Source organism: Lasiodiplodia theobromae (genome assembly GCF_012971845.1).
Source record: "Lasiodiplodia theobromae strain AM2As chromosome Unknown scaffold_5, whole genome shotgun sequence".
NCBI lineage: Eukaryota > Fungi > Ascomycota > Dothideomycetes > Botryosphaeriales > Botryosphaeriaceae > Lasiodiplodia > Lasiodiplodia theobromae.
The window spans coordinates 433,053-453,918 of NW_023336541.1; the positions used below are offsets into that span (position 1 = coordinate 433,053).

The 20,866-nt window shown below is 55.5% G+C and overlaps 6 protein-coding genes across 6 annotated transcripts; 3 read left to right on the top strand and 3 right to left on the bottom strand.

Moving 5' to 3' along the window:
• Nucleotides 1-303: 303 nt before the first annotated feature.
• LTHEOB_1984 (Glutathione s-transferase) lies at nucleotides 304-966 on the top strand (the record flags this gene model as incomplete). The annotated part of the gene is made up of 1 exon (XM_035510745.1): nucleotides 304-966. One exon carries the CDS (start codon nucleotides 304-306, stop codon nucleotides 964-966), a length of 663 nt encoding a protein of 220 aa, XP_035364924.1.
• Nucleotides 967-1,750: 784 nt separating this feature from the next.
• Nucleotides 1,751-2,533, bottom strand: LTHEOB_1985 (uncharacterized protein; the record flags this gene model as incomplete). The annotated part of the gene is made up of 2 exons (XM_035510746.1): nucleotides 1,751-1,971; nucleotides 2,182-2,533. The coding sequence occupies 2 exons, from the start codon at nucleotides 2,531-2,533 to the stop codon at nucleotides 1,751-1,753; spliced, it is 573 nt and encodes a 190-aa protein (XP_035364925.1).
• Nucleotides 2,534-6,423: 3,890 nt separating this feature from the next.
• Nucleotides 6,424-7,499, top strand: LTHEOB_1986 (Methyltransferase domain-containing protein; the record flags this gene model as incomplete). The annotated part of the gene is made up of 4 exons (XM_035510747.1): nucleotides 6,424-6,594; nucleotides 6,651-6,671; nucleotides 6,734-6,880; nucleotides 6,954-7,499. The coding sequence occupies 4 exons, from the start codon at nucleotides 6,424-6,426 to the stop codon at nucleotides 7,497-7,499; spliced, it is 885 nt and encodes a 294-aa protein (XP_035364926.1).
• Nucleotides 7,500-11,376: 3,877 nt separating this feature from the next.
• Nucleotides 11,377-12,715, bottom strand: LTHEOB_1987 (26s proteasome non-ATPAse regulatory subunit; the record flags this gene model as incomplete). The annotated part of the gene is made up of 2 exons (XM_035510748.1): nucleotides 11,377-12,383; nucleotides 12,445-12,715. 2 exons carry the CDS (start codon nucleotides 12,713-12,715, stop codon nucleotides 11,377-11,379), a joined length of 1,278 nt encoding a protein of 425 aa, XP_035364927.1.
• Nucleotides 12,716-12,959: 244 nt separating this feature from the next.
• Nucleotides 12,960-14,360, top strand: LTHEOB_1988 (U3 small nucleolar RNA associated protein; the record flags this gene model as incomplete). Its single annotated transcript, XM_035510749.1, has 2 exons — nucleotides 12,960-12,962; nucleotides 13,020-14,360. 2 exons carry the CDS (start codon nucleotides 12,960-12,962, stop codon nucleotides 14,358-14,360), a joined length of 1,344 nt encoding a protein of 447 aa, XP_035364928.1.
• Nucleotides 14,361-18,714: 4,354 nt separating this feature from the next.
• Nucleotides 18,715-20,226, bottom strand: LTHEOB_1989 (uncharacterized protein; the record flags this gene model as incomplete). Its single annotated transcript, XM_035510750.1, has 6 exons — nucleotides 18,715-19,119; nucleotides 19,175-19,582; nucleotides 19,636-19,853; nucleotides 19,909-19,914; nucleotides 19,979-20,046; nucleotides 20,099-20,226. 6 exons carry the CDS (start codon nucleotides 20,224-20,226, stop codon nucleotides 18,715-18,717), a joined length of 1,233 nt encoding a protein of 410 aa, XP_035364929.1.
• Between the last annotated feature and the right edge of the window lie 640 nt (nucleotides 20,227-20,866).

Genomic DNA, 20,866 nt, shown 5'->3' on the forward strand with positions numbered 1-20,866 from the left:
CACCGCTCCTAATATTTGCTAATGCTTACCTGAGACACGGGAGAACCTTGACCGCCTGCACCAGTCGCTGAGCTACACCAAAATCTGATCTCTAAGCTAGGTGGGGCATGATGCCCCGCGTATGACGCTCATACCCGAAAACCTTCATGTCAGGATCAGAAAGTCAAATATGTGTCTTGACCCAGGTTATAAAGACCCATTGAACCCCGCAGTCAAACCTCAAGTCCAACCACCACTCCTCATCTCCAACCACCACCAGCAATCGCATCCCCAATACATCCCCTTTCCCAGCCAACAACAACAATGTCTTCCCTCAAGCCCCTCGTCCTCTACTCGCACGCCACGGGCCCCAACCCGTGGAAGGTCGCCATCATCCTCGAGGAGCTCCAGCTCCCCTACGAGACCAAGTTCCTCGAGTTCCCACAGATGAAGCAGGACCCCTACGAGTCGATCAACCCGAACGGCCGCGTACCCGCCATCGAGGACCCCAACACGGGCGTCAAGCTCTTCGAGTCGGGCGCCATCATCACCTACCTCATCGACACGTACGACAAGAACGCAACCCTGCACTACACCACCCTTCCCGAAAAGTACCTCGAGCAATCCTGGCTGCACTTCCAGATGTCCGGCCAAGGGCCATACTACGGCCAGAAGGCCTGGTTCACCTACTTCCACCCGGAGAAGAACCTGACGTCGGCCATCGACCGCTACGCCAACGAGATCAAGCGCGTCGTCGGCGTCATCGACCGCCACCTGCAGAAGAGCGGCAAGCCTTACCTCGTCGGCGACCGCGTCTCCTACGCCGACCTCGCCTTCGTGCCCTGGCACATGGCCCTCGGCTTCCTCGTCCCCGACTGGGATTACGCCAAGGAGGCGCCGCACTTCGCCAAGTGGAACCAGAGCCTGCTGGACAGGCCTGCCGTCAAGAAGATTGCTGAGGAGAAGGCCAAGGCGTCGCAGAAGTAGTGATGAGGTCCGTTTTGGAAGTCGAAAAAGTGGGATGTGCGAGAGATATCATATGAGTAACAGTTTAAAAGAATAACATTGTCCAATTGGCAAAATAAAACATGCATGTCCATCAATTGAAACAGTTTTTAATGCTCCTCTGTTTCAAATTGCTTCTCTTTTTCTTTTGTTCTTGTCCACATTGAATCGGGCTCCGGAGATTAAAATGCACCTCGTATCCGGGAACGCCACCTATTACATCTTGGCATACACCACAACATCTAGACAAAACAGCAGCAGACACATTTCCAAAACACCATTGGTAGCAGCATATGTTAAAAAAATCATTTCTCACTGTGTTCACATCCTCCATTACCAGTCTTGATATATACAAGATACGTCTGCACCCCCGCGTGTGTCCTACATTTGCATATAAATAAATAGCAGTGATGTCCGTGGTATCAAGCATCCAAGCATCTCTAAATAACAAGTCGTGAAAAGAGCGTGACGAATGGCGTAAGCGGGTCCTTTTCAAAGGAAACCCGACCAAAAGATATTAAATGAGAAAAGGGAAAACAAAAAAGTAATTCAGGTTTCCTTCCACCCTCCCCCCTTCCCTTCCTCCAGGTATGCTCACACACCTCCTCCCTCCCTTTTTTATGCAGGCCAAATGAGATGTGAAAAAAAGAGAACCAACCAAGTGAAATAACGAACCAGCGGGGGCGTCAAGGAACGGTGTGTGTGTGGGGGGGGGGGGGGGCAGCATCGGTATCGTTTGCTTTCTCTTTCCCTTTCCCCCCACTCTTCAGCGACCGAGTCCCAAGAACAGGGCCTCGATGCACCGATCCCACACGTCCATGCCGCTGCCTCCAGCTCCGCAGGCCGATTCCTTTCTACTTCCAGCAGCAGGGGTCGTCGTCGGAGTCGGCGCCGTAGGTGTCGATGCGGTGATAGGCGTGGCGATGGCGGGCGGCGGCGTCGGGATAGTCAGGAATGTTGAGTGTTGGTACTTGAACTCATTGCCTGCTTTGCGAAAAGGTGACAAAGAAACGAATCAACAACCTGACCACCCCGTAGCAGCAGCGAAGACTTGGACGAAAACGAGCAAAACTAACAACCCGAAGAAGGAATCGCGCGAGTCCGCAACAGCACTGCTGCTGCTACTAGAGCTCGCCTCCTCTCGACGTTGCGATGTCTTTTGTCGTGGTCCATGTATTTAGGCCTGGAAGGGCGTACCGGTGCCAAAGGACCTCTTGACGAAGCCGGTCGGGCTGGCGCGCTTGACGATGCCAGTGGGGGCCGCGACGCCCTCGACGACGGGGAGATCACGCTTCTCGAAGACGCCCTCGGTGCTGTTCTTGTCGAGCGCCAGGCGGGGGAAGACGGTGCTGTTCCAGTTGCGAGGGAGGATGGGCTTGGTGAAGTTGAGGCTGCGCGGAACGACGGCCTCGGTGATGTTGGTCAGGGAGCCGCGGGTCTCGAGGTGGGCGTGGGTGTTGTTGACATTGGTCACGCCGACGTGGGTCGGGGGCAGGGCCGCGGCGCTGGAGGCCAGCAGGAGGGTGGTGATGGCGGAGGTGAAGAGCATTTTTGCTGCTTTTTTTCTTTTTGTTTTTCAGAGGTAATGACCGGTTTCTCTGTAAGTGTTGATCGAAAAGCCTAGTCCGTTTGCAGGGAAGCGAGCAGATATATCTTCTAGTCCCGGGGGCAAAGGCGTTGGAAAAAGATTGACGGTGACGATAACACAAACAATGGCAGGCTCCGGAGAGCGTCTCCTTTATACCAGGCCAGAACAGCATCTGGCCTTCCGGGCGCGGAGGGCGGTCGCGGCGGGCTGGGGCGCGGGCTGGGGCTGGCCCACCACACCACTCATGGCTATCTCTTCCCTGCAAGGTGTCTAGCGTGGTGACGGGGACATGGCATCCGCGCAGGGGGCCCGTCGAACACCAAGACGGCGCGCCCGGTAGTGCGGACTCCCGGCCGATGACAGCATGTTGGCGCGATAGGCACCCAAGCGGAGCCTCTTAGGATATGCGGTATGGGCACTGCAGGCCTGAGAGAGGAAGATCGACAAGGAAGAATTCGCTCATAGGTGGGTTCCGTGGGCTTGTGCGAGTGGAGGAGCCCAGAGAACGTGCGCTGAGATAGCGACTGGGGCTGCTCATCCCCTTTTGGGAAGCGTGGTAAATGGTGTGCAGCTCTGTCGTGCTCGCCCGCTCTATCTAGAACCCGCACGATTCAACCTGATGCGTGCCGCCGGACCGCCAAGAGGAAGAAGCCGCTGTATCTCTGCTTTCAGGCAGGCCGGCGTCGTGATAGGGAGAGTGCCCTGCCGATCGCGCTTCCTGCCTGCCTTCTTGCGCTGTCCATGTTTGAGGACCAAGCCACAGCTGGCAGGCGCAGTAGGCGCAACCCTGCAGCAACTTCAGCGATCGAAGTCCCTGGGCAGAGGTGAGGCTGGTTTGGATAAGCTTATTGGACTGTCTCGGGGGCTGGGCTGCTTTCGGTCGTGGTGGCAGAAAAAAAAGAGAACCCACTCCGAACGCTGGCGTCAATTGGCAAGGGCCCAGATGAGGCCTGGCGCTAGCAGCATGGCGGGCCCCGTTGGGGAAATTCATGGCGGTGATCGGCCCATGGTGGGTGCTGAATGCTTGTTCAGCGTCGCTGTTCGGCTCCGGCGCCCCCTTCAGCTAGAGCCGCTCCAACGGCGCTGCCAACACTGCCGTCGGTGAGAGAGGCGGCGCCGCACGGTTCTTTGCAGCACAACGCATCCTCCTTGGCTGCCGGGCCAATTCATTTCAGGCGCGGCGGAATGACGGCCCTGGGCAATATGAGGAGCGGCAGAGGATGTAGCGGGTAAACCGGAGCGCAGCGCTCAGAGGCGCACGACAGGCGCCGCACATGCGCGCGCTGCTGATGCTATCACTCGGTGCCAAGGACAGCGTGTAAGCCCTGTCAAGCCCCACCCGACGCAGGTACCAGCTGGGGCTCTGCCGCGAGCGTCCCAACGATGGCCGTGATGAGCGGCGCGTCGGCCGTTTGGCAGAAAATGAAAGAGTCGGTGATGAGCCTGAATCGCCGATGCGCTCCGTGCCACCGACGACCAGCCCTAGGATTATTTTCTGAACCACAGCCTTATCGCCTCTCCTTTCGTCTGCATGCGCGCGAGAGCTGGCGTTGCAATTGACTTGCGGGGATGCGCTTCCCCAGAGCTTGTCGCATGCTTCTTTTGCCTTTTGATCCCGCTGCGGGAAAAATATACAGCCATTGCCTGCTCGTAACCTTATTTCAACCCTCCCGCAGGGCTTGGGTGCTTCGGTCCGGATGGCTTCGCTGCTAGCCCCTTGGTGTGCTGGGCATAGATAAGATCGTCGACGCCTCGCGGATGGCTGACGCCCGTTTGCAGGCCTTACCTCGCCTCCTGAACCTCACTGGCTCCTTTCTTGTCGCCTCAGGCATTTTCTGCGGCGAAAGCCACCTCGACGAGATGCACCTTGAGGATTGAAATTGCTCTGTCGTTCTGCCGCTGACTTGCGACGATCAGGTCGCCAATGATGAGCCATTACGAGCCAGCTGCGATCTGCGGTCCAGCACGCACAACCCGGCAGGGTCGGATAGAGAGCGAGAGCGAAGCGGCCGATCTGGAGCTGTCGTGCAAGAGTGGATGGCAATTCATGCGTCATGGCCATGTGCTGGTCCTTGGAAGTAGAGTGGACACCCATCCGCTCATGTTATCGCCGCAACGGGCAGGCAATGACGGGTGGACGAGCGCAATGCGAGGCTGGGAGATCGGCGAGGTCCCCGAGCTGCGAGACGAACCATCACAGGAAAAGCGCCTGCATGGTCTGAGACGGATGCCGCACCAGCGACCAGCCAATGCATGTGTTTTGTCGCCCTACTACCACCCAAGGGCGAATCGCATCGACTCTGTGCCTGATGGTCTTTACACACCCTTGATGGACACGGGAGGGATTGTTAGACTTCCCTGCCGTCTCGAGACCCAATTGGTGAGGCCTTGGAGCTTCCATTGTAGGAAATGATTGCTGGTTGACTTTTTGATAAGTCGAAACACGCCGGGCATTCTGTTTCCGTGGCGGAACTGGTACCACACCATTGGCCTTGACTGTTTGGAATAACGAGAGCGCAGCGACTCACGGTCCGTCGTCCCGGGTGCAGCGGAGCGCCGGACAAAATGTCAGTCTGCAAGGCGTCCGACGTCCTATTCTGCCGTTCTGTTTGACCAGCAGTAACAAAAGTAACAAAAGTAGCAGACGGTCGGCAAACGCCGCGGGCGCGATGTGATGAGTTCGCTAACGATAGCTGGCCTGAGGATTCTACTAGATGGAGACACTCCGAGACGACCTGTTTGAGGTGAGTATAACTAATTATAGTTTAGGCTGGCTGCACGTGCTTCTTGGACTGGGCGGTAGCTGCTCTATCGAATCTGACTCTGCGAATTGTCATGTAAGAGACCAAGAAGCGTTGAAACGAGCCAAGAAACTGCAAGTCAGTCAAACATTGGGACGCCTTTCGACGCCGCCGTAAGCCGAAGCCGACTGAATCGTGCATCTCGTCGAAACGGAGAAATTTTGGAGGCGTTGATGTCGCTATCATTGTCTCGTAAGAAAACCCGAATTACGGAGAAACCCATGAGGCTGACGGCGATGCAAGAGGCTGAATCATGTCTGTCACGGCTGTTGAGTAAGAAGGCGGCGGCTTTCGATAATGTCGAGACGTCAAGTTGGGACGTGTTCGAAGCGAGACGAGCACCTGAACCGAGTGAATGTCCGAGCGCGTTATGTCTGTGAGGTTGAGTACGTGCTCACGATGTGGAGGTGGGGATGGGGAGAATACGGGGGAGGAGCGTTCGCGCCGCGGCGCGTTCTTAACGCGTAAGTCACGTGACTGGCGAACGGGTCGGACGGAGCGTCACCTTCTTCCGAAGCGGTAAACGGATGTTCCGCTTCTGTTCCACGTCCGTTTTTGCTTCAGTATTTTTACCATCATCCCTCGTTTTCCGCCAGGGAGGGGAATCCTCCTGCGTCACCGCGCGGGGCCGTCACATAATCACGCGCGTGCGCCGTACCTATCTCAACTCCAACAACTAGGCCGGCGTGTGTAATTCGTTGAAGCGCATGATGTTTCTGCAGCACAACATTAAATCAGGACAGCTTGCGAGTCTGGGCCCAGTCTCTTCAGGGATCTGGCACGCCACATAAAGGATACACGTGCCGCCTGGCAAAAGCGTTGACAGCGGACCGTCTTTGTAGGGTTTCGATGCTGGACCTACAAATATGATGCATTCCCTATTTCTAGAGTTGGCTGCACTGCTCCAACACGCCGTAAGCCGAACCGCGGTATTAGTGGCTCGCTCTCGGAGTTAGCGACGTGATCCCCGGAAGGATTCAAGACCTCCACCAAACTGATCCCACCTCCATCTTCCAGAGAATTTGCCCCTGAGAACGACAATATCAAAAAATGGCCGAAAACAAGGAACAGCCGCCGCAAGGTGCCGTTGTCATATCCAACAGCAAGGAATCTCCGTGGTACTTCCACGAGATTGATACTCTTACCCCAGAGGTCCGGGAGCTGCTGGAGAAGTACAGCGGCATCCCGCCCGAGAAAGTCGAGGCTCATGTGAAGGAAGTGGTCAGTTTGCCAGCTCGAGAAGTATTCTTGCGACACTTTGGCTGACTTGTGCACAGAGGGACAAAGCCTGGGAAATCGTATGACGGCTCCAGCCCGAGGCATCAGATGGAGTTAAACTGACAATCCAATGCCCTTACAGCATCCCTACCCATGTATCGGAACGTTCCGCTTCCTTGATCTCAGCATGTACAAAGAGCCATACTATGAGGAGGTACTCTCTCGCGTCAAGAACGGCGAGAAGCTGCTCGACTTAGGCTGCTGCTTCGGGCAGGAGCTCCGCAAACTCGTAAGCCCCAGCGCTCCTCCTCCTTTCCCCACTCAAACATCCCCCATCTCACACACGCCCCCTCCCCCCGCAGGCCTACGACGGCGCCCCGCCCTCCTCCCTCTACGGCAGCGACCTGCGCCCAGAGTTCCTCACCCTCGGCCACACCCTCTTCCTCGACGAAGCCAAGCTGCCCGCGTCGCCGCACTTCATCGCGGCCGACGTCTTCGACGACGCATCACCCTTGCAGCAGCAGCTGGCGGGCAGCGTGTCGGTCGTGCAGGCGCAGGCTTTCTTCCACCTGTTCCCGCGCGCCGACCAGCTGCGCGCCGCCGAGCGCGTCGTCGCCCTGCTCAAGCCCGAGCCCGGCGTCGTCGTCGTCGGCTCCCAGATCGGCTCGCCCAAGCCTGGCGTCAGCGAGAGCTGGACCCACGGCAAGAAGGCCGAGCGCTTCGTGCACGATCCCACTACTTGGCGCGAGCTGTGGGATGAGGTTGGGCAGAGGACTGGGACGAAGTGGGAGGTCGTCGAGGCGAGGCTGAAGAAGGTAGAGAAGAAGGATGTGAGCCCGGAGTTGCTGAAGAGGGTCGGGCCTGATGGTGTGCATTGGCTGAGCTTTTGGGTGAAGAGGGTCGAGTAGGGCAAGGTCTCGTCTCTTGTGTGATTGCGTAGAGACCGGATAGACCCGTATCACCAGTTGAAACGGTTACCCTTGCCCCTGAGCACTCTTAAAAGAACCTTGCCTTTTTCTGTAGCTGTGGCTAGGGACTATTGGAAATGATAGAATGTAAAGCAAGTATATCGGTAGATTGATCAGTGCCCAGAGTTTTCAGCGATTTTGTATTATGCGAGTCCGTTGCATTCACCCCGAGTTGCAGGTGCGGGACTCAATAAGTTATATATTTTAGCCAAATGCTTTAATCTTCATAGTTAAGTACAAGCTCTAACATATATTTCTTAGAGGTAAACAACCTTGCTATATACTATAGACTGACGGACTGTTAACAGATTCTCTAGATACTTGACTCCTTGCAGCATCTCTTACCCCGATCATACGCTACTTCTACCTTTGCTACTCCACTTACGAGATAATTTACCCAAGAAATCCGGCCGCAGTTTAACAGCAGCTTTACGCTCTACCTCTTCCTTAATGTGTCCCAGCTCCTCCACAGCTTCGGCAATTGCCTTCTCGTGAGCCTCCTTTGCTGCCTTAGCATCCTCTATAGCCTTTGATGCAGCCTCATCTTTCGCCTCCTCCGTTACAGCCAACAGCTTAGCTGCGTCTTCAGTTGCCCTTTGCTTTTCTGCTAAGTCTTTAGCAGCTTTTGCGTTAGCTTCGGCCTTTTCCGTAGCACGAGCAGCGGTTATAGCTTCGTCACGAGCCTTCTGTTCCTCATGCTGAGCGATTAAAAGATCATGCAACTTTGCTAATTTGTCTTCTTCGGCCTTCTTCTTAGCCTCGGCCTCAGCAGCAGCTACGATGCGAGGAACGAAAAGGAGATTAAGCAGGTCAGGTGAATCCCGGATCTTTTGATACTACTAAGAAGAAAATCCCCCGTCATCTTTGAACAGGAGAGGAGGTACTGATATGACCATGTATCGATTATTTCCAAAGACTGGTTGGGATAGTGGGTGCCTCAATTGAACTATTTCAACGGATCACGACATTCTGCTTTGGACTCGCCTCCACCCACTTCAAAAACCCTTCTAAATCCTCCCAAAAACTAATCTGAGCAATCCCCACTCTCCGGTATTGCCTACCACTTTGAGTCCTGGGGGCAACCAACGTTGCATCGGAATTAATCGGCCCAAACGCATTGAGAGGCACCAAAAGAAGACAACGTGACTCATGTAAGCTATCGTAAAGGGGCAAAGAGTACATACGCGTCGCCCACTCTTTGAGCAATGATGCGCTGAAGTCTAAATTAACACGACAACAAGATTTAAAACTCGAGGAAGGTTCTTTTTCGTCCTCTTTGTGAAATTCCACATTTACGCTTTCCCTGGAATCAAGCTGCTCGGTACTTGCTTGAAGACTAACGACGTTGAGGTGACAGGACAGAATAATCCATCCGTCTGAGACTTCGCCGAAGGGATTCCCACTCGCAAATTTGATGGAAGCAAAGCTGAGAGCGGCTATAGGTGTATTAATATCCCCCCAGTCATTCAGAATATTCACACTGTGGCTCGCCCAAGACCATGAAGGCGCCCGATAAGTCTCTGGCAGGGTTGAAGCCGGTCTTTCTGTGACCCAACACAGTTCTCGTATAAAACTCTGTCGCCACATACCAGCGAGGTAATCATCTGGTGCAATTTGATGCATTTGTTGTGCCACACCAGAGAGAGCTGGAAGCTTGTCGCGCTCGAATGTGAGATCGCATTTGGTGTACCGTTGAACAATTGAGAACCACGAATCGAGTTTACCGTGTGTTTTGATGGCGGCTGCATCCAAGCCAGGTCGGTCCCAAAGGTAAGAGGATTCTTGAGACACTTCATCTCTTAGTCTTTCATTGCACTCCCAGTAAACCCGGTGTCTGCAAAAGCGTAGGATTCGGCGCGATAGCATCCTCTCTTGAAACACCCAACCACGTTTGGTCAGGTACCCACCCCTCTGTCGACTAGAAGGGCCTCTCTCGCTATTGAAAAGATACCCGCTTCTGTCCCCAAGCGGACTAGAGATCAATTTCAGACCTTGGATTCCCAGAGCGCTTCGCTTCATAAAGCACCCGCCATGTTCATCAGGCGCTCCGTCTGCCGAGATCGTACAGAAGGCTTGCTTGTATATATGAGCCATCCTCGACGCTTCGTGGCTCCAATCATCGGGAGAGTCTTGAATGATACACAACCTGTCAACCCAAAGATACCGCAAACCCAAGGCGGTTGACAATGGAGCAGGCATCCCGTATCGTCTTTGGCAGGATGCTGGTTGGAGCCCACTCTGTAAGCTTTTCGATGGTCTCGCTCGTCAGCATGAGCGCCCTGTCGCTACGGCCCCAACGATAGCTCAGGGCCAGATATTCAGTGTTTTCAGGGAATCCATATTCCAAACGAAATCTTGTCCCTGAGTTTTCGATGGCAACTAGTCTTGTTGGGCGCTCGTGAACGAGGCCGAGTTGCTGTTGGCAGTTAGTATGTTGCAGAGTGCACTCTCCGATCCATGATGCTATTTTCGCAAATGTTTCTGTTGATTCAGTGGAAGTGCTGGATAGAAGCACAGAGGCTCCATAGTCGTCGGTAGAACGACTCACTAAACTATATCGTTAGCAAAGCATACATCTCGCTTGAGCAATGTAAGAGTCTTACACCCGTCAAAGTTCAGATGTACTCCGCAGGTTTCCGGATTTAGAACATCTCTTGATTGGAAGATGAGATTGGTCAAGAAATAAATTTCACGCAAAGAGGAATTGTCCTCTATGCAAACCTCCAACATATGCTTGGGCCATATAAGACTGAACTTGTCCGAATCTTGTCGAGACTTGTCGAGGATTCCTTTGAATCCGTACCAAAAGAGTTGACACAGATGACATCCTCCATCAAGTATGCTACAGCAATCCATAAGCTCGAAAAGTGACGAATGGTGCGCCTGCCAGTTTTCCGGTGCAGGGAGATTGGCTGAAAATTGGCGCTCATATAATGCCCTAAAAATTGAACGGTTTGTTTTTACGATCGGCGGATTCCTCATTAGAGCTCTGCATGGCTTGCAGAGCACGGTCGGTGGGCGAATTCCCAGATCGCTGCCGGAAACCTGGAAATCCGGATCGTAGCGTAAACGCGAGGGAGTCCGCACCAGTTGAGCAAGGTGGGCATCGTCAAGCAGCGCAATCAGCTGAGCTGGTACACCAGCAGCTGCAGGATCGTTTCGACTCGTCGATGTTTCAGCCAGCAAAAGAGCGTTTATTGACATCTTGATGAGTGCGAGAGAAAGATGAGATTGTTGAGGATGGAGTTGTTTGTAGATGAGGACAAGGCTGAGCTGAGGCGATGAGGGGTAAACATGTTGGCGATGTATGACAAATGATGTTGCAGCCGGGGGGGGGGGTTGGTTTCAAGTCATATGCACATGATTGATTGCTGACATTTAACATGATTGGCTGTATATATAGTTGCCTAGTTCCCCGATAATCAAGGAAGGAGGTGTTAATAAAGGTTCTAAGCCGTGATCCTCCCTCCACCCGACTTAACATTTGCACCAGTCTATCAATGTTTGCTTTGCAGTCAGGTACCTATCCTATTAGTCTGTTAGGCTTCGCAACTCGCACAACTTGCAACGGAATTTGAGCGCCTGAAGCCTTCGATTCTGCGAGTATACCTCGGTCACAGCTAGAACAACAGAGGTTGGCGGACTCAGACACAAACATCAGCATGCCAAGATCATCATATTATCATCCTCGACAAGGCATTCGCACGGCTGTCAACGCTTGTCTATACTATGATACACCATCATATCCGACGTAGAAGCCCGAGCGCCTTCTTAAACCCCCCAATGATACCAGCCATCTTCCATCTTTTTTCTTCTCTCATTCCAGCAGCGAAGCCTGATTGGTGTAGAGGACGTCGACGACGTTGTGCAGCTTCTCGATAGTCGAAAGGGCGGCGTCATAGGCCTGGTCGCGCTCCGTCTCCTCGAAGACGATGAGGCAGCCGGCGCCCTGGTCGAGGACGCCGATGATGACCTTGTCGAGGATCATCTGGCTGAGCTTGCGCTCGACCTGGGGGGTGTCGAGGCCGACGAGCTTGGCGATGTGCGAGATCTCGACGCGGCTGTAGGGCTCAATGACCTTGATGAGGTTCTGCTCGAGCATGGAGTCGTAGAGGCGGCGCAGGTGGGAAGCGATGAAGCGGTCGGAGCCGAGCTCGTAGCGGTAGTCGGACAGAGACTTCTCGTACTCCTCCAAGCTGCGGTTGGCATGTGCGCGCGCCACGGCCTTCATTGCGTCCAGGTTCTTGCCGGCGTACTTCAGAGCGTGCTTCGAGGCCATGATGCTGTTGACGTCGTCGGTCTGGTTCAGCATGACCTTGCAGAGCAACATGTATTGTAATGCCGAGGTGGCCTTCTGCTCATCATCCTGCGAGTGGTAGCCCTCCATAGCCTCGATGAAGTAGGAGAATGACGTGTTGAAGTCCTTGTCCTCGGCGTGCAGCATGCCACTCTGCATGTCCAGACCAGCTTGCAGCAGAGGCGGCGTGTATACAGAGGCGGCGGAGGTACGGGCGGACGTGAGGGCGGCGCGACCCTTGGGCACATTGCCCAAGGCGTGGTAGACACGCGACTCCAGAAGCTGAACCTCGACCAGCACCAGCTTGTCGTCCAAGCGCTTCAGCTCCTTGAGCAGGCTGTTGATGAGGGTAAGAGCGTCGTAGTAGGATTGCTTCTGCATGTAAAGCGAAACGAGACGGGTCTCGAGGTTCTGGCGGAGGAAACCTCGCCTCTCGGAAACGGCCCATTCTATGCACGACTTGGTGACGGTGATCTGAGTCTCGAGGGTGTTGGGGATGGCGGAGAACATGTCAAGAAGCTGCCTCACTACAAGATAAGAATGTTAGCCTGCTGTGCAAACAACATGTAACATGAACCAAGCTCATACCGAGCTTCGCAGTCTTCGCCCTCGCAAAGGATGACAGGACTGATCTTGTCTGGCGGATGAGCTCTCCAAGCTCGTTGGTCTTCTTGTGGTCACGGTACAGCTCGCCCAGCGACACCAGCGCGTTCTCAAAGTTCTTGATGGCAGCATCGTTGGAGCCAGGGTCCTTGGACAGCACGTCGCGGAATGTCTGCTCTGCCTTTGCCGGGTCCGTCTTGGCTATCTTCTGAGCCTCTGCTATCCGCTTCGCATCTTCCGGAGCGGCGGGGGCCATGATGAGCGAGGGCAGCGGCGGGTCGGGGGGTAGAGATGGAATGGGCTCGGAAGAGGCGGGTCGGGGGCGGATTGCGGATGGGCGATGTGGTGTTGAGAGCAGCGCGGCGGGCTGGAGCTGTGATGTCGGAGCTCCACAGCGCGGCTCGCCGCGCGCTACGACGGATACGGCATAGCACGGCATCATTCTCTCCAAAAGTTCTCGACGCTGCGGCGAACGCTTGCTCCTCCGCCCAAAGGACAAAATGGTATGTTTGCTGCCCCGCACGCTCGCCGCTTGCTCTAGTTTCTGACACGATTCGCAGAAAGTCAAAGCCCTCTCCCGCTCTGCGGCCGATATTCAAGCGCCGGGTACCAATGTGTCCCGCACGCCGAGAAATCTCGACCCGGCTCTGCACCCGTTCGAACGCGCTCGCGAGTACACGCGCGCCCTCAATGCCACCAAGATGGAGCGCATGTTCGCCCAGCCGTTCATAGCGCAGCTGGGCAAAGGCCACGTCGACGGTGTCTACTCGATCGCGAAAGATCCAGAGTCCCTTGCGCATTTTGCCAGCGGTAGTGGTGATGGTATCGTGAAGGTCTGGGATTTGACAAGCCAGGATGAGATATGGCAGGGGTCTGCGCACGAGAATATCGTTCGCGGCCTTACATGGTCGAGGGATAAGAAAATCCTTTCTTGTGGTGCGGACAAGACGGTCAAGATGTTCGATCCGTACAAGACGTCCAGCGGCAGTTCTCCAGTAGCTACTTGGCTCGGAAATGGCGCCTTTACAAGCATCACCCACCACCGCTCCGAGCCCGCTGTCGCCGTGTCTTCGTCCAGCCAGATTTCCATCTATGATACCACGCGCCCCGCCTCGAACCCTTCGCAGACGCTCGCCTGGCCTACCGCCATCGATACTATCAACGCCGTTTCCTTCAACCAGACGGAGACGTCGATCCTTGCGTCTGCAGCCTCTGACCGCAGCATCGTCATGTATGACCTCCGCACTGCCTCCCCGCTGCACAAGACAGTCCTCACGCTCGCCGCCAACTGCATCTCCTGGAATCCCATGGAGGCCTTCAACTTTGCCTGCGGCAGCGAAGACCACAACGTCTACATCTTCGACATGCGCAACATGAAGCGTGCCCTCAACGTCCTCAAGGACCACGTCGCCGCCGTCATGGACGTCGACTGGTCGCCGACGGGCGAGGAGCTCGTGTCGGCGTCGTACGACCGCAGCATCCGCCTCTGGAACCGCGGCCAGGGCCACTCGCGCGACATCTACCACACCAAGCGCATGCAGCGCGTCTTCTCATGCGCCTGGTCGCCCGACAACAACTACGTCCTCTCGGGCTCCGACGACGGCAACGTCCGCCTCTGGCGCGCAAAGGCCTCGGCCCGCCAGGGCATCAAGTCCGCCCGCGAGCGCCAGAAGCTCGAGTACGACGAGGCCCTCAAGAACCGCTACAAGCACATGCCCGAGATCAGGCGCATCGCCCGTCACAGGCACGTGCCCAAGGTTGTCAAGAAGGCCGGCGAGATCAAGGCCGAGGAGATCAAGGCGATCAAGAGGAAGGAGGAGAACGAGAGGAGGCATACTCGCAAGGGCGAGATGCGCCGGAGGGGCGAGAGAGAAAAGATGATCATGGCTACGGAACAGTAAAAAAGGACTCGTTCAATGGGCACACACGAAGAGTTGGAATTGGCTTTGCAGGGCAACTTGTCGCTGTTTCTTTTGCTTCTGCAGCACAGCGCCGGCGTTTGAGGATATGGCGGTTTCATGTGAATTGATTCGTAGGGCAAGCGGCGTTTTGATGTAAGATAGTCCATGGGACATCTTCAAAAGTCTAGTATGGAGGGACACGGAGAGATGGTAGTAATTTACCAAGATAGGAAGAAAATGGAATACCCGACCTTTGAGAATTAGCTGCCCGTATATGCTGCTTGAATTGGTCGTGCGTTCGAGGAATATTCTTGTTCGCTCTTTTGTTTCAACTTTTGATTTTAAATATTGAAATTGACACTATATTTTGGATCAATTGAACAACTGCAGTCAGACCGATGACCCGTATAAAGGGGGAACGTTCGTCGTCCCAAATCGTGTAGGGACCGGCTCATCAACGCATTGCTGTGGCTTGCAGTCATACAAAACACGATGTACATTGTATTACAGGCCACTTACCACCTTCCGTATGAAGCATCGCACTCATGAAAAGGGTTGCGTCTAACGCGTTTGACATTCTAACGCATTGTCCAATCAGGAAGCCACATCGAGCCTCTCCTTGTTGAAGCCCAAGAAAAAACACGGTTGCCGTCACAGAATGTCGTTGATTAGCGCATTAGCCAGTCAAACACGTTACCGCAGCCCCAGGTCCTGCAAGCGGCATGTTCTTCGACTCCAACACTGCGCACCTTGCAAGAGTTTCAGCTCGCGTTTGCTCGCATCCGACAGGGAACCGGCCCGATGACCGCGGAAGAAGACGACGGTTAACTCGGTCCCCGTCCGCAAGGTGTTGATTAACCACCGTGCTAGGAAGGGACAAGATAATCGGTCGTCGTCCTCAGCTTCGGCTTTGTCGGATGGGTCTTCCGTGACGGCTGTGGTGGAGAAAGGCAAAAAGAGAGGCAAGAGCACTTGCCGCCGCTCCGACGGGCAGCAAACAAGATACAAAGCAGCAGCAAGGCGCTGATCAAAGGGAAAAAAGAGACCCAGCAGCATGAAAGATCATCGCTTCCTTCTCGTATGGAGAGGAGAAAGAATGCACTATCCATCTCGTGATGGTGAGATGGAGAGGGGGAGCGGGCATCCCGTCAGGCCAACCTTCTCTTGTTTCAAACAGAAAGAGCGAAGCCCCCCCAAGACAAACACGCGAGGAAGGGCAGCAATGGCAACTGTATGGTGTACAATCCAACAAGGTGTGACGGAGTTATTAGTGGGGTGGAGTACTACCGGCTCAGTTTTGCCGAGCTTCCTGTTGGAGGTTGCACATGGCATGGGCGGCCGTGAGTGCGGAAAGCAGTCATGATCTTCGCCCGCCATAATCAACGTCCGTAACTCCCCACCAGCGATGGGCGGGCTTTCTTGGAAGTTTCGCCGATGGGCGGAGGGGTGGCCTTTCCCGGCAATTGATGAACGGCAGGGCGGCGCGGCGCGCAGTTCAGCCATGTACCGAGTAAGTGGGCGACCAGAAAAAAAAGCTTATCCCAAAGGCTCACCATTTCATCTCGCTTGCAAGAAGTAGCGTGTGCCAGTTAATCAAGCCCAGAGGACGACGGTGTCAGTACATCTTGGGCTGCTTACTCGCTAGGCGCTTCGGTGACGTGATGTGACTGGAACGCCCTTCCTCGCAGATGGGAGGTGGGAGAGCAGTTTTGTGAAGGTGGTGATGATGATCATGGTGAGAAGGCGAAATTTCCAGAGCGCCACAAAACCAAGCCTCCGGTAGCTGCAGGATAAGCGGATATTACGGTTGTCGGTCGGAGAAATCGGGGAAGGTAGCAGGTAGAAAGCGTGGATAGGAAGGAGCATGTCACGGCGAGAGTGAGCGAATATTGTTACACGTGTTGCCAGCATATCCTTAACTCTTCGGGCTACTGTACGGGCGGTTGATCTACCTCGCGCACACGTGTTGCATGCCGCGATTACCCTTTAATATTTCAGTCAGAATCCGTCCGCGCTTTAGCTCCCCGCCGGAGAAAGGCGTCAAAGGGGAGAGGGGCGGAGCGGAGACAGCGAGGAGGAGCTTGGACTCTGTGACGACAAGGAAACCAGCCCAGCGGGTCCGGACGGCTTGCTCGCGGCGGCCAACCAGCGCGGCCAGCGCAAATTGCAAGCCCGCCGATCGCCCATCGGGGGAAGCCGGCGGGTGTAGTAGTGTATCTCTTCTCATGCACGCCAGCAGGAGGCACACTGCGGCGTAGCAGCACCACCTTGTCCACCTTTTGCACACCGTCCCCCCATCCCTTCTCTCTCTCTCCTCAGCTTCCGTTCACCTGGTCACGCTGCCGCCTATCACTTGTGGAGACGTCGGGCGAGACGGCGCCGCGCGCACCCACCCACTCCAGCTCAGCTACCAGCTGTCGTCATGACTCTGCTCCGAGCTGGCTAGCTGGCGCGCTTCGCTGTCCCGCGGGCATGTGGCAAAGACAGCAGAAGAGGGTCTTCTCTGCGGTACGCACAGAAACCCGGGAAACGGCCTCCCTCGACGCAAAAAAACAAACAACAACAAAAAATAATTAGGGGACCGTCCAGAAATCTATGACGCCATAGGAATGGCTCGGGCCCAGACAAGCTCGTCCGTGTGCCCGAGCTAGAATCTCCATGCCCGCTCCCCGTCGTCGACATCGGCGAGCGTTGGCCCCGGCGTCGGCGAGTCCAATCTGCTTTCGACGGCCCACGCGCAAGCCACCCAGCGACAATTGCCGATGGCAAAAGGAACGGACCGAAGGATTAAGATTTCTCTGGCGTTGCGGCGCCGCTTGCATCGAGTCAAGGTCCTTTGCATCGAGGTCGTGGAAAGGGGGGGGTTGCGCCAGCGGCGGCGGCGGGCAAAAAAGCGCAAGGATTGATGCTTGCATGGAAGGTTTGTGGAACGCCCCCAATAACCGTAGCCTCCTTCTTTTCTAAACGCCCCCAGCGCCCTTGTCGCCGCCAAGCTGGGAGCCAAGCTCAAACCGGTCGGCTGAGCTACTCTTTTAGTGATTTCGTTCGCTGCGTGCCGAGGACTAGGGGCTGTTAACGGCCGACCTCCTTGACTCTGAGGCTGATACCGGCAGAAAGTAGCGCGCGCAAGGCGCTATGGAAAAGGAGGTTTAGCATGGCCACAGGGCTCGGCGCACACTACACCGGCGCAGCAAGGAATGAGACACGGTAGAAGATCACCGTTATGCCCGGGTTCCGCCTTGCTTAGTTTTGTCTGCTTGGTGGTTGGTCGGTTGCGGGCTGGCAGGCTGCGAGCGCCACCATCGCAGGAATAAGCTTCATCGAGGAGTAAGGAACGTTAAGGTAGCCGCCGAAAGCAAGCTAGTGAGGCTGAAGTGAGCATGTGCAAACGGGCACTCCACGAAACCTCGCCCCTGGCATCATCGACCTGTCCCGCTTCCTGCGGCGAGCCGAGAAAGATATACGGGGTTGCAGTGGCCATCATGCACACAGTTAGCGTTACGAAGCAGCGGGTAGCTAATCAAGCTACTGCAAGAACGCGCAATACAGTGTGGCTGGCTAGGTCGCTTGCAACCGGTGACCACACTCCCGCTTCTATTTCCATCGCCGAAGTAGGCTGCTTGGTTGGTTGAGAGCCACCCATGGCCCCCTTTTCGCCACCTCGCTTTTGCCTTACATGCATCTTGCATGACTACACATGCAAGATTTCCGACTCGGCGTGCAGCACACAAGCTATCTTGTCTCCATCAGAACTGTTTCATGCACCTGTGCATTTGCAGAGCCGCAACTTTTGACAATTTTTTTCGTGCATTGTTGATTTAGAGTACATCCCATATTCCCAAATGCTCCCGGATCAAATACTTATCGTCTGTGAGCGACTTGTCGCATCACTTATCCATCATCCGTATTCCTACGTTGCTGATACAAGAGCGAAAAAGGCTGCGCGAAAAAAGAGGCTAAAAAAAGGAAACCCTTATGTCATGGAAGCTGCCGAGCCGTCTCCCAGAAACAGCTCCACACCAACCCCAACACAGTAGTCGACGAAGACGAATCAAGGACGGGGCTTGCAAGCCCGAATTTTGGTGTGAGCAGACTTGATGTGAATTTGCGCCCTTAACCCCATCTATAACACTGGTCCTGTACGACCGTTCCCAACTGTTATCCCTAGAACCTGATAAGAGAAAGGAACTCCTGGGCCAATACCGACGGTATTTCCAAGGCGTATTAAAAAAAGATTGTCTCTAATGTTTTCGTTAAGACGCGGGCGTCGAACTCATTTTCTGGGAAGGAGAGTTGTGAGTTTGGTCGTGCCTCGGTGCGTTCAAAATATGCGCGTGACACTGTCGAATCGAACTTAAGCAGCGCCGTTGGCGGCGGCGACGGGGACGGTGCCAGTGCCCTCACCCAGGAGGCCCGTCACCTTGTCCTTGGCGTACTGGTTGTACTCGGGAGCGAAGCGAGGAGCGAGGCCGCCGAGCAGGACGAAAACGATGAAGATGACGAGGCCGAAGACAATAAGCTTGCGCAGAGCCGGGTGGCGGGAGCCGTACTCAGCCCAGGCGCGGCCGCCCTGACCAAGGTACTCCTTGAGCTTGTCCGCACCGAGCTTGTAGTAGATAAGACCGCTGAGAGCAATGCTGTAGCCGAACGCCTGGAGACCGGAAACGGGGTCCTGGAAGATGATCATGGAGGCGAAGACGAGCAGGATATCCTTCAGCACACCGGAGAGGGTGAGAACAAGGGAAGAGGTCTTGCCGATCTGTGGGTCCGTTAGCGCCGTTTTTTCGGGCAAATGCGATAGATCGGCAACTTACGAGGAAGACAACGGAGACGTTCAGCAGGAAAGCAATCAGCGCGTTGGCCAGGAGAGTGAAAGTGCCAACGTTGTAAATATCGGCCATGGTCAGGCGGGGAAGCTCGCTGAACAGGCAAACAACACCGTTCATGATGGCGCAAGCGGGTGCGTAGTAGTAGAGCGAAACGAGCGGGTCCATCTTGAACTCGGCGGAGCTGAGCAGACGCTGGACCATGACGAGACGCACGGCCTCGAAAACGATGCCACCGGCCTGGTACATGAAACCGACCATGTTGAATTTGATCTCGCCGAACGAGGCGATGATGACACCAATGACGATGAACGAGACGTTTCCGAGCGTCTTCATGTTCGGCGGCGCAACGCCGAGGGTCCAGGTGGCGATCAGAACGGCGACCGGGGTCGTGGCCTAGTTTTGGCGGTCAGAATTCGAGTTGTCCAGAGTGGAGCTCCGAGACCCACCTTGAGCATCTGAATAAAGGCAACGGAGAGGTACAGGTAGGCCTGGTTACCGCAGATCAAGGACAAGCTGAAGAAGATACCAATGGGGACGATGGCGCGCAGGTAGACGCGGCCGTTCATCGGAACCTTCTTCCTCGAGTCCAGGACATTGGTGAAGCGGGCCAGGAACTGCGTCATCAGAGTCGCGAAGGTCAAGTGCCATGTGGTCAGGAAGATGGCTGTATTGCAGTCAGAACGGCGGTCGCGAGCGAGCACAGAGTCGGGGTCACGTACGAAAGCCTGTATTGTCTCAAGTCAGCGATCTGGCCCCAGAAAAATGGTCGAGCGGGCGGGGTGAACTTACGGAAGCCAGCTGTGTCCAGAATCCACTTGTTGAAGACGATGACGCTGGAGCTCAGCGAGATCCAGACGCTGCAAGCTGTCAGCAACTCTGCCAGTATTGCCCATGCGCTGGAGCACTCACGCAATGTAGACGGCCGGGTGGAAGGCGGCCTTCGGGGGCTCAGGCTGGACGGCATCGGGGTTGACGGTGGGCAGCGTCGCGTTGTCGCGAGCGCCGTCCTGCGAGGATCTCGTCTTCTCGTCGGCCATTTGTGCGGTGTGTGCGGTGCGGGCGGGTGAGCGACGAGGTGGGAGGAGTTTGGAGCGGCGCAAGCAGCTGGGCGGGCCTCAGTCTAGAGTATCGCGCTCGGCGGGCGGGCGGCGGCAAGGGAGGACGGGAATGCTACACAAAGGTCGAACGAGTGTGAGAGAGGGATTTTGGTGTTGGTGGTTGGAAAGGGAGCGGGAATCTTCAGGAGAGAAAAGGCGTTGGCGGGTTATGAAGCTGCGAATTATCCGGCGATTGGGGCGGGCGGTGACGAGCGTCGATTCAGATTGCGCGTAAGCACAGGCATGCGTTTCGCGCTGGCTACTCCTCATCAAACGGCGGCGGGACAGATAACAGCGATCAGCTAGCGCACTGCCCGGCCGGATGCAGCGACAGGGGCAGCAAAGGGCCAATTTTATGGGGTGCTGCGGCGGCCTTGCCTTGCGTGCTGCGCGGCGGCGAATCGCGGGCAGCGCAGCGCTCACGGGCACGGCGGGCATGGTGCGAGCGTCAGCTCCGGACGGGTGCGACACAGCCTGCAACCTGGCCTCTTGCCAGGAATGCAGGACGCCCTCCAGATAGAAGAGCTGACGCGCAACTCTCGTGGTGGTGGCGGCGCACCCACCCGCCCTCCTGAAATAG